Source organism: Nicotiana tomentosiformis, chromosome 3 (assembly GCF_000390325.3).
Source record: "Nicotiana tomentosiformis chromosome 3, ASM39032v3, whole genome shotgun sequence".
NCBI lineage: Eukaryota > Viridiplantae > Streptophyta > Magnoliopsida > Solanales > Solanaceae > Nicotiana > Nicotiana tomentosiformis.
The window spans coordinates 100,864,563-100,877,239 of record NC_090814.1 but is presented as its reverse complement, the minus strand read 5'-3'; the positions used below and the strand labels follow the sequence as shown (position 1 = coordinate 100,877,239).

At 36.5% G+C, this 12,677-nt stretch overlaps 3 protein-coding genes across 4 annotated transcripts; 1 reads left to right on the top strand and 2 right to left on the bottom strand.

Moving 5' to 3' along the window:
• Positions 1–359: 359 nt before the first annotated feature.
• LOC104107557 (uncharacterized) lies at positions 360–4,445 on the bottom strand. Its single transcript, XM_009616393.4, has 4 exons — positions 4,169–4,445; positions 3,952–4,034; positions 797–852; positions 360–700 (listed from the first exon to the last, which is right to left on the bottom strand). The coding sequence occupies exons 1-4, from the start codon at positions 4,338–4,340 to the stop codon at positions 622–624; spliced, it is 390 nt and encodes a 129-aa protein (XP_009614688.1). The 5' UTR covers positions 4,341–4,445; the 3' UTR covers positions 360–621.
• A 1,361-nt stretch (positions 4,446–5,806) lies between these two features.
• LOC104107555 (protein VACUOLELESS GAMETOPHYTES-like) lies at positions 5,807–7,092 on the top strand. 2 transcript variants are annotated; one of them, XM_033659028.2, is made up of 2 exons: positions 5,807–6,635; positions 6,775–7,015. In XM_033659028.2, exons 1-2 carry the CDS (start codon positions 5,886–5,888, stop codon positions 6,790–6,792), a joined length of 768 nt encoding a protein of 255 aa, XP_033514919.1. In that variant the 5' UTR covers positions 5,807–5,885; the 3' UTR covers positions 6,793–7,015. The 2 variants fall into 2 exon arrangements, with proteins under 2 accessions (XP_033514919.1, XP_009614685.1); XM_009616390.4 differs by having other exon boundaries at positions 5,807–7,092.
• Positions 7,093–7,840: 748 nt separating this feature from the next.
• Positions 7,841–9,578, bottom strand: LOC104107556 (large ribosomal subunit protein uL29c-like). The gene is made up of 2 exons (XM_009616392.4): positions 9,203–9,578; positions 7,841–8,187 (listed from the first exon to the last, which is right to left on the bottom strand). Exons 1-2 carry the CDS (start codon positions 9,527–9,529, stop codon positions 8,014–8,016), a joined length of 501 nt encoding a protein of 166 aa, XP_009614687.1. The 5' UTR covers positions 9,530–9,578; the 3' UTR covers positions 7,841–8,013.
• Positions 9,579–12,677: the final 3,099 nt, after the last annotated feature.

Sequence of the window (12,677 nt, the reverse complement as noted above, 5' to 3'; positions counted from 1 at the left end):
TTTGAGTGTCAACTTTACAACCAAAAATAAAGATATTTGAAGATTCATTTTACAATTAATGTTATTTGAATAGATAAATGATTTAAAATGTATATTATGAGAGGTTTTTAAGTTAGTTATTTTCAGAAGCATGCGTTTGCGTTTGGCCCATCAATCCAAAAGTGCATTTGAGTGTCAACTTTACAACCAAAAATAAAGATATTTGAAGATTCATTTTACAATTAATGTTATTTGAATAGATAAGTGATTTAAAATGTATATTATGAGAGATTTTTAAGTTATTTATTTTCATTTAATTAAAATGTACTTGCAAGATATCCATTATCACTGCTTATTTCATTAAAATTATACAAGAAACCTGAGAAGATAAACGTAGATAGTACTTGAATGTGTATAGGTGATTGTTGCAACGACCAATTACATTTTATGTTTTTCGACTGAAAAGGAACCACCTTGAGGTGGAAGACATAGAAACCTAACAAATGCGTGCCATAAGAAGGCAGTAACAAAGCAAACACAAAATTCATATCACATTACAAAGTCTTAAAAAGGTGTCACTAGGCACCTGTTCAGCTACAACTAGATCTCAAAACCAGTGGAAGTGCCGTAGCCAAGAAAACTCTACTCGTCCTTGAGTCTCTTTTCCACCTCCTCAACGCTCTGAATCTCCTTATAGTACTTGCAGACACGATAGATACACCTATACCCACATAAAAACACTTTGTTTATGAACTGAATAATACAAAGCCCAAATTAGTATCAAAATACAAGGTCGCAAGGGATTTTGCATATATACCAGTAGAGAAGGCATGCTGCCAGACACAGAATAGCATTTCTTTGAGCCTTGTAAATCTGCATTAAATGAGGGGAGATCGAAGAAGTTATACAGACAGAACACAGCAATGGATGCAGTCATGGTAGTCTTTCAGCTACTGTATCGTCAAACATAAGGAGATAAACACAAGGGGACAAGTGGAACTCATGCTTCATATGTTATGTCAGGATGTTCAAGCTATACTTGGAGTACTAGCTACGAGAGCAACGGGAAAACTTAAAATGACATTCCATAGGCTGTGGTTTCTCCTATATCTGAACATTATATATTGTAGGATCAGGTAGATTATATTGCTAGGACTAACTCAATCTTTGGACTCAGATCCACCAAAGCAGATCAAATGCATTTGATCCATGGATTCCAGATAGATGAAATAAAAAGTGAAGTCAAACAGTAATAAGTTGGTAGGCTCTTCATGCTAATAGAAGCTATCAAATAATTTAGTCTCACCATGATGCCCATACAACCCCAATGTATTTACCAAATTGAAGAAACTAAGAGAAGCCGCCTCTGAAACAATCATTTTAATTCATCCTCCGAATAACCATTCAGTTAATGTTTGTGTGGGAGTCTTCCCCTAAGAATAAGAAAGCAGACAAGACTGGAACAAAGGTGAAAGGTAAACACTAAGCAGTGCATTTCAGAAAAAGCATGTGCAATATAGCATTGTGACAAATGCTTTTTTCCAGCTATTCTTTCTCTATATGAATTCCTGAGATCATGTGAAAAACAGACCTATGCGATACGAGGAAAGCACACAATTGGAACCCTTAAATCATGGCAGTGATCATAAAGAACTAGTTTAAACACTACTGATTAGCTTCTGCAGTGTTTCCTTATTGGTCCACACTCATTACACTAGAAATTCCAACATGAGAACTAAGCAATAAAAAAGGTAAAAGACATCCTTTCAAACGAAGTGTTTCATCGGCCTTTAAGTTTAAGGTTTCATTACGCCTAGATGCATTTACATGTTGATGAAAAGTTCAAATACTTCCATTAATGGAAAGGAACAAGGACAACAAATTATGGTTTCTCCCCCTCATTTCGTTCAATTTGTCAGCAGTTTGCATAGTTTTCTATTTTTCAAAGCCATGGAACTCCCTTTCCCGATTAGAGAAAATTTTCATCAGTTGATTGCGCACACATTACTCCTGTTCCGTGTACAACACAAATTAGCTCATGTGAAAATCATGAAAAAGACACTCCTAAGTTGCTTTTGACCCTTCTAAGTTGCTTTCCTTTTTATGCAACCACCTATTATATAGATGTCAATTAATGGAAACTTCCAAAAGTTTTCTTTTTTGACAGTAACCTTAGTTTATTATATTGCCACTCTTCTACTAATTCAGCATATCACTGCACATGTGATGAATGCTTTGTGGCAGGAGCGGAGCTAGACTGAAAATTAAAATGTGTACATAAGGTCAATTTTTTATGTATATACATTAGATTGAATCCCATTGGCTTCTTCATGTGTAACGTTCTCTATTTTTTGAATCTAAAGTGCTTGCCAAATTAGACACCTCAAGAAAAACCAATTTCTATACATATCCAAGTCCAAGAAACATGGGTTATCAAGAAATGTCAGCATAGTTATATATTTCTCTATCCAACTCTAGAAAAATTAAACGAAAGTCGATCGAAGTGAAACTGGGCCATGTAGGAATAATCTATTGATTCCTTGAAAGGAAACTAAAGTGTAAGCCTTGGAGTAAAACGAAAAGGAGTGTAAAGCAACACAAATAACAACAATTTGCAAATCATAGTGATAAGAATGACATCCGAATCTCTTTGCTTTATCGAAATAAAAGAAGTGAAACAGTCATCACAGCATGCTTCCCCAAACATGTGGATGAGTGGATCACACAATCTAATACCAAAATATAATTCGAAAAGACATGAGTCTCTAAATAGCACAACCATGCAATACTGACAGTGATTTCTAAAACAAAGCAGCTCACTTAAGGAATCTCAAACTGTTTTCCACCATTAAATTGAAAACATTTAACTAGGAGATGTCTAATCACTCCACATTTAACTAGATTCAATTAACTGTTTCCGAGGGTCTATCGGAAACAGCCTCTCTACCTCTCCGGGTAGGGGTAAGGTCTGCGTACACACTACCTTCCCCAAACCCCACCTATGGATTATACTGGATATGTTGTTGTTGTTATGTCTAATCACTAGTTAGTAGTTACCCATTAGAAGAAAGCTACAATCTTACTAGAGCTAAAATATACCTAGCAAAACTGTCTTGATCAGGTCTATTTTTCATTCAAAACAGAGAAATACATTGTCATCTTCATTTTTAAGAACTTGATCAAGATTGTTCTAAACCAGGAAAAACGCTGTAACCAAGCTCGAATAAGCCATACCATCATTTCATTTTTTTTCCTTTTACATCAAACAACATTCTCTAATTATGTTCTTCAAATTACGGACAAAAGGTGACTAACAAAGCAAATAGAATTTAAACTAAATTACAGTTGGTTCTATTTCCTTCTAAGTTCAGGATGTTCCCTTGAAACAAAAGACATTAGTAACGAGTCATACTCACACTAGAAGAAAATCAGTATGAGTTACGCCGTTTGGTGGTGGATTCTCTCTCTCAGAGAGATGCATTCTTGCGCTACTCAATTTCCGTTAGCTTTAACTACCTCCACTTGGGTAAAATGTACTTTTTCCGAATTAAATATTGGTATTAGATTGTGTGTTCCACCTGTTTGGGGAAGAAAGCTGTGATGACTGTTTCGATAAGGTGAAGAGATCCGGATGTCATTTCCTATCACATTTGGATGCAATCTCCTATGGTTTCTTCGCCAACAAGTAAGAGTGCAAAAATCACAAATTGAGATTTCCTCAATGTTTAAATCTCAAAATATAGTAATCATCCCCCTTCAAGTTTTATGGATTTTTAAATAAATGAGGCAGCACGCTGCTTACAAAATTTAATGACACAACTGTAATTAGCTCGTTTATTAATTGCTAAAATCCAATCTACTAGGCGTAATAATTCACAACTTCAGTTAATATATAGGCAACCTGTACAAGTCAGCAAAAAAGGATTTGAAAGTTTTACGGAAAAAAAAAAAGGAAAGAAAGAGAGAAATTACGGATTTCTCGTAGCGGTCTCTCTCGGCAGCAGTGCAGATCTCCCCCGTGCACATCAACCGATGCTCATTTTTCCAATATATATCTAACAAAAGAAAAACACCAAACAAAAAAGTAAAGAGAAAAAAGCTCAAAACCCTAAGTCCAGTGATAATTGGCAGATTACTGATAAGATTCAATTGGAAAAAATAAAAGAGAAAGAGTATTAAGTATATGTACCGAGGAGCTGAAAACCGGCGAAGGGGACGATGAAAAGTGAAGGTTGAAGGGTGAGCGAAATTAATGAAACGATACGAGATTTGATTGCTTTTGGAGAGGGCAATGTCAGGAGAATTGCTACGGCAGCCTCTGCCGCCACCACGTACGTCAGTATCATCCACTGCAACGCCATTTCTCTGAATCTTTGTTGCTTTTGCTCTTAGTATTCTTCTTCTTCTTTTTCTATGTTGATTTGGTGGTTTCACACAGACTGGTATGGTTGAAGATGCTTCTTCTCAATTCATATTGACGCTTGGCAGTGTCAGTACAAAATTACCAAACTATCCTCCTGATTATGTCAGTATTTTTGGGGTCATTTGTAATTTCGTTTAATAAAGTAAGCTAGAATTTAATAACCACGCCAAAAATAGACCGAGTAGTTGGAATATTTTCCTAATTGAAAAGTAGCGGCACCGCCAATTTCTTTTTAACATAACAACAAAAGAAAATGCTAGAAATCTGACTGTTTTATTTTAGAGAATATTTGTTGCTGTCCATTTCCTCAATTCTTTGCATTTTCCTAACCACATTTTCATTTTTTTGTGTGTATTTTTCCGCGTAGTACAAGCTTTGATCCTAGTTAAAATAGGAAACGTTGTCTTAACTTCGAGCCACTTTTAATGAAGTAGCCTTGGTTTTTACGTCCAAGACTCAAAATATTTACAAAATGCATGTATGTAATTTTATATCGATCTTCCAATTGTGATTGAGAGAAAATTTCTATCCAAATTTTGAAGCTTAGAGTCAACAATTTTTTTTTAAAGATTAGCTTAAAGCTCCTTGATTGTGTTCTTTACTTAAGCACATTAAATGAGGTTATTTAATCAATTTTGTATCATCTGCTTATTTATTTTGTGTATATATATAAGAAAAATTCTAAGACTAATGACGTAAAATAACCGAGAGATAAAACAAAGACCAACATGGGTTGTGGTAGGATGAATAAGATTCCTTCACCTTTAACCAAAGGTTTCGGGTTTTCGAGCCCTAGGTATGGAAAAAAACTTTGTTAGGGAGTGCTTCCTCCTTAAATGGATCTTACGCGATACGAATCCGAATATAGTCGGACTCCAATGTGAGTACTTGACACCTTGTGGGAAAAAAAAAAACAAAAAACAAAGGACTAGTTGCACACGGTTCACCAAGAGGTAACGCGGTTGATCGAGTGTAGCAACTGCTTTTATCTCCTAAAAATGTGTCTTAAATTTATGTCTAAAGTTGTAATTGGACAGATTCCTTTGAAAAATTAACTTTGTATGTAGCGTCTTAATGGAAGGAATGCTTATGTTTGGTCATATGAAGCTTGCATCAAAATAAAGGCGCCTAACTTAATAATTACGTCACTAGTAAACTTTTTCAGTGATCATCTTGGCCGAGAAATTAAAGAACATCCCACCATCCTTCGCACACTGAAATTAAAGTAAACCAGGTTAAGAATTAGTGAAAGAAGAAAACATTCAATGCAGTTTGCATCACTACACATCTAAATCAGTGAAAGAATCGTGTTAGGACGTTGACTTCCAAGGGTCAACAAGTTTGTCTTCTTGTCTTTTGCTTCTCATTCATCCCCTCAACACCTCCATCTCATTGCATTAATAACAAGTTGCATCACTAACAAGATAACTAATAAAGAGAAGATAAGATAAGAGGAGAACAGAGGAAAAGAGGCAACAGGGTGATGGGGAGGCTGAAGTTGAACAGTGATCCAAATCTAAGCCTCAAGCACTTCAGTCATCCACATGAATTAGAGCTATGCACCCAACTCCAGAATCCTACACCTTGTTCAGGATGCAAACTCCCACCATTAGCCCAAATGTACATGTGCAAACCGTGCAACTTCACTCTCCATTTAAGCTGCACTCAATTCCCAGAGCAGATAAGCCACCCCTCACATCCTGACCACCCTCTAGCTCTCCTCCCGACATCCAAATACCCCGGTGGCCTTTTCAACTGTGATGCCTGCAACCACCGCGGAGATGGATTCAGCTACCATTGCAGTGACTGTGAATATGATCTCCATGTGATCTGTGCATCAAGACCCCTCAAGATTACACACCAATTGCATCAATGCCAGCTGGAACTTACCTTCAAGAATCCTTACACTGATGCCAAAGGCTTCTCTTGCGATGTGTGCCACAAGATTGGAGTCAAGCAGTGGCTTTATAGATGCAGCAGTTGCGACTTTGATGTTCATTTGGATTGTTCAACTTCTGCTTCTATATCGGCAGTTCAAGGGCCAACCATCCTCCAGCACCACCACTCATTCCCTGGGGCGACTAGTTCACATAACCAGTTCCAGCAGGCTCCCATGGCTGCACAGATGAGGCCAAACCAGTTTATGCACAGTGCAAGTACTGGTGCAACTGGCAATCAGTCCCCGCAGACTCCCATATTTACCGGACATGTTTTGCAAAATCAGAACATGCAGGTTAGTCTGGGTACAGGCCAAGCGAGGCCAAACCCGTTATTCCATAGTGCAAGTACAGGTTCAATCCCTCAGCACCAATCCTTGCAACCTCCTCGAATTCAAGGACAGGTGAGGCCTAACCAATACATGCTGTCTCCAGGGACAAACAATGATTTGATGAATGCTGCAGTTCAAGGACGCGCGGAAGGTGCAGCTCAGCAGGTTGGTCAAACAATCATGCAGGGGATCATAGGTGGTGATAACAACAGTGATGGGAATGAAGGAGCTTCAACTCTGGGAAGCATTTTTGGTGACTTGTCGCAGAAATAAAAGTTTTTCATATCTTTTCCATTTCAAATGTGTTCTATCAGTAAACGTAAAACAGGACAACTTCTGGTTAACATAGTATCTTGGTAAACTACCACACTATTTTGTGTTTTAGATGCTTGGAATCTCCATTCTTCTGTTATATCACTTGTCATAATCATGAGCCATGATCTCAAAAAAGCAAAACACAAGAAAGTTTACATCTTGATAAATGCTATGATTGAATACTTGATTATTGAGGTTTCTTGTTCAATATTCACAATCAGGTGTAATAACAAGAACTTGGGAATGTGCCAGTGTGAAAGGTCTACCACCTTGCTCTTTTAAGATGGCCCTAACCTACCAACTCCCTACGCCCTATTTAGGCGTCTGGAGTTTCAGTGGTTGAAGATTTAACTTAATAAGGATAGACATCATTAAATTCATGCTTCTGTGTGAAGAGGTTGTCAGTATGCCAGCAAACACCACTATGTTCCGCATGGCATTAAATGGTTTTACACATTTCAGCGATTAGTTTATGGATATCGGCATTAAAGAGAAGCATGGGCATGGTAGTAAATTCAGCCAACTCAGCTGCCAAAAGTTGGAGAACCAAACAAGGAAGGGAGGGAACAAAGGATGTTCATTAGTTCATTACTCTATTCACCAACAATAACAACAGTTCTCTTCACTTTAGCCTTGTGATCTGATTATACTGTTGGTCTATCTGTTCAGGGGCAAAAGCTATTCACTCTATTGACGGGTGACTATACTGTTCATCTAAAATTTGACTATATTGCCTGGTAGCATGTACTGGAATTTCATGCAAAGGATCAAGACATTAGTTACTCCATAAAAAAAAAAGGATTTATATTCTGGCGCAATTTTAAGTGGAACAAAAATGGCACCATACTCGAGGATTGAAAGATACATACTAAGAATGATCATCTTCAAAATAAATGGTCTGATACAAAAAAAGAGAGAGAACTAAAAAGAATTACAGAAGTTGTACATTCTAGCCTAAATGAAACACCAAATTAGAGAAGACGGGAGAGATGAAAATGAACCAGTTACCAATTAAAAGGTTTTAAAATCAAGCAGATTCCTTAGCTTCTGCAGCTGCCTCTTCCTCTTGCAATTTCTTCAAAGAAGGAGGTGGTCTAGGAACAATGCTTTTCTTCCATTTCCGATCAAGCTTCCTAGATATCCTTTTGTTAATTCCTTCTTCCAACTCACGCTCCCGTTTAACAGTAAGCATCCGAGCAATCTAACAGATTATGAAAGCCAGACAAGAAAGTGAAGCAAAACTAAATCAGATTGAGAAGTTAATCATGAGAAAAAGGTACTGTAACTACCAAAATCCAAGGCAATAGAAAATGAACATGACCGAAAATTCAGGAAAGGAAAGTAACATGAAGCAGTGGAATTGCTCATGGATGCGACAAGTGAAAGATTAAGATTGGTAATGCTACCAGATGTATTCAAGAACTTGATGATATCAGTATTCATTTCAGAATTCAGATCATAACCCCCTCCGCTCCTCAAAAAAGAAAAGGCAAAAAAGAATCCAGGCACATCAGATAAAGTATAAAAACGAAAAAACAGGGGAAAGGGATGGAAGACTCAGCAGCCATTATTTTGGTTCTGGAACAAAAAAGGTAAGGCCACTCGTAACTGCGAGAGTCCAACGAGAAAAGTACCCACTTTTATATGAGACAGAAGCACATTTATTCTTCAATCAGCAGCGATGTTAATCTTTGTGTATAGGGAGGCGATTTCCCTCTACTCATTATGAGAAGAATTTTAGAAATGACTGCAACATTGTGTAATACCCACCGCAAAGAAATTGCTGACTTCTCGAAAAGTAACTTAGTAATCTCAGGACTTCAGGAGTGTTATGCTGAGGTCAATACACTTGCAAACACAAGGATTGGATAATTGACGCACATTAAACTTCAAATTAGGAAGAAAATACAAGACAGTTGACAAGAGAATTAGAAAAACTTTTTCAAACAGCATCGAGACCTCTTAAGCTGGTCAAATTGCTTCGACTGGATAATAGTTAAGCATGACTTTACCATGTAGATGAAACTCTTCAAACATCATAAGGATTCTCGCTTCAATACACAGTTACCAAAATTCTAGCACGGTTTTATCCAAAATTTTGCTCCAAGTTTCACCCAAACATGTACCAGAATTAACTAATGCTAATAATGTAACATCACAATTAATAAAAAAAATAAACGGTACAATCAGAAAATATAGAAAGTACAACACAGTACCCTTTTACGCATTCGAAGGAACTCGCTAGACTTAAACTCATTACGAGCAGATCGTTGAAGACGAAGCATGAAGAGCTCTCCTTTAAGATCAACAATCTCTTCCTGAAGCTCCTCTGTAGTTTTGGTTCTTATTTCCTTCAATTCCTCTTCCCTCTTCGCCATCTTCACCACCAATCCCATTGACGAAGAAGTCATATAGTTAGCGGTTCGAGCATGATTAACCGGACAGAATTGAGCAATTCGAATGCCATTAAATGAAGATTTCGAGAGGTTTATTTTGGAAGTAAAAGTGACACTTGAAGGAGTGGCAATGGAGAGGCTCATCATCCTTTCTGTTGTTCTTTCTTTCCTAGTTCCTACTGGTGGATAACGTGTTGATGGCTATGTTTTATTTTCATCTTTAACTCGAGCAGCAAAGGCCCAAGGAGAATGGTTTCATTTGGATTTGGGCCAACTTTCGGGCCAGGCTTGTCCAACTTTGACCCGAAATGCCATTTTTTCCTTGAAAATAGCATATGCTAGCTAACTTTCGGAGTATTAATTGAAAAATAGCCATCATTTGCAAAATCATTAAAATATAATCATTATTTTATACGGAGAAAAAATATGGACAAAAATACCTACCTGAAACACGGAAAGTTCTATACTGGATTATGAAGCTTCTCTGTATGAACTTCCAACATATTATGTTGGAACTCCAAACACATTATGTTGGAATCTCATATGTAAAAAACTTGAACTCCATTATACATGCTGGAATTTTTTCAAATTTTTAAAGGTGTTTTTGTTAAAATTTTATTTTTACATGAAAAAGTGATTAAATTTCGATTACTTTTGAAATTGTGACTAATTTTCAGTTAACATTTGTAAATTAGGCTATATCTGATTTTTTCCCCCTTTTCTTCTCTGTCACGTTGTTAAATAAGGTGCAGATTGTTGTATATTTCCAAACCATTTTTTAAGTTTTGTATGTTGTGTATGTAAAATCTGAAACAATGGGTTCACGTTAAGGGTAGCAAGTGGGCCGGTCCAGGCCCGGGACCGCGGGCCAAATGGGCCAGGACCATTTGGTCCGGTTTTAATGGGCATGGGCCGGTCTCGTGGGCTGATCCTATGATTTGGGCCCGCCAGGACCGAGATCATTTAGCCCGCCAGGGACCGGGACCGGGCCGGTCCCTTAGCGGGCCAAACGGTCCCAACGGCTATATTTTTATAAAATAATAAATAAATAAAAAAATAGTCGTTGGGCTGTCAAAAATAGTCGTTGGCTATTTATAAAATAGCCATTTAACCTTCCCAACTTTGTTTTAATCCCGAACTTTTTATAATTACACTTTTTTCCTATTTTTAACTATAAATACCCACTCATTCTTTCATTTTTTCTTACAAAATCATCAATCTATCACAATCTCTCTCTAATTTTCTTCTATAATTGCTATCATTGCTTACTTTATTGTTACAATTTGTGAAACAATTGTGAAGTTGGTGAATTGAAGTATTCAACGATAATCAATTTTCAACAAGTTGTTCGTCAATTCGGTAAACCCGTTCCAACTATTAAGTTTTAATATTATAATTTTATTTATTTTATTTATTTTCTATTACTTTATTAATTAAGATGGCTTCCTTAAAAAAACTTTTTGGTAAAAATAAGGGAAAATCCAAGAGTGACGAATCTAGTGCTCAATCTGTTCCTCCTCCACTGCCCCGAGCTCCCTGAATCAAACTCCATATATGTCCTACACCTGCTATTCTTGATAGCGATAATAGTTTATTACAATTTACTGAAAGTCAATTTTGCCATAATATTAGAGCTGGTGGACAATTAGACCATGAATTAATTAATGCTCTTTATTCTAATCCAACTATTGATGAAAATGATGACGAGGAAATAGATTTTGATGAAACTCAACCGGATGATGATACACCAACTAGTCTTACTCCTGATGTTAACCCAACTAGTGATAACCCTGCTAATCCAAATGATGCCCCATCTGATACTCCTGTTACTACCCCTACTTTTTCTAGACAACCTAGCAAACGGACGGAAACATCTCCCGTTTGGCCATTTTTTACTCAACTAATTCCAGAAAATAAGGCTAAGTGTAAAACTTGTGGCACAAAGTTAGTTTTTAAATATTTTAGATCGCGGGGAAGGGGGGAAGGGGGAGGGAGGGGACGAGAACTTTGGCTAGACACATAATGAAACACCCTCAAGATAGAGTGAGATATCATCGTCTGAAAGCTTTGGCCGAGGGGAAAAGTCTACCTACTCCTAGTCAGGTTGACCCTAGTACCGGTTCAAATCAATTTTAACCGGGAATTAATACTGTTACCGGTAGTATTTTATATTATGATCCAAAAAAAGATCGGGAAGAATTGGGAAAAATGGTAACTGTTATGCGTTTACCCTATAGTTTTCCTTCTGACCCTAACTTTGTGCATTATATTAGAATTTTTTTTAATCCTACTTATAAAGGTTTTCCTCGCACAACCGTATAGAGCGATATTTATAAATATAAACATGAATATGAACAATATTTGCGCTATTTATTTACTCATATAAATTATCGTGTTGCTATTACAACTGATATTGGTAGAAGTGGTAACGACTGTGATTACCTTACTGTTACCAGTCATTGGATTGATGAGGATTGGATAATGCAAAAGCGCATTATTTCTTATAGAATAATTAATTCACGTCACACAGGGCAGTTTATTGCTAGCACAGTTATATATATTTGTAGATATTTTTGCATTAGTGATAAAATAATGTCAATTTCAATGGATAATGCTACTAGTAACACAAATGTTATAGCCTTGCTTACCACTACGCTAAATCCTGTATTTAGTGATATTTTTCATGTTAGATGTATTTGTCATATCTACCATTTAATTATGGGTGATGGTATGAGGATTTTAAATATTGAAATTGGAAAGGTTAAAATGGCTCTTAACTGGCTTTTTTATTCAAACCGTAGAAGTAGACTTAGAGAATATTTTAAAAGATGCGATGAATTTGACCTAAGAGAAAGAAAGGTTCCTAAACCTTGTCCAACTAGATGGAATTACATGTATGGAAGTTTGGTTGTTGCATATGAATATAGAAACCCCATAAACTCAATATTTAATGCACACGTAAGTGATGATGATGAGCACCTTACAAATGGGGATTGAGCTAATGTTAAAATACTTGTAGATTTTTTAGAAAAATTTCATATTGCTACAAATGAATTTTCTGGGCAATATTATCCTACTATTTCTAACTGTTTAGTTTATATTGCAGAACTTGCAAATTTGTTTGCTCATTTTTTAGAGGGTGGAGAAATTTATAAACTTGCTATTGATTCTATGAGAAAAAAGTATAAAAAATATGTTTTCCCTATTCCCCCTATTTATGGTGTTTCTGCTTTGTTAAATCCTTGTATGAAATTAGGAGGTCCTCATTTTTGGTATGAAATTGTTTATAATGGTT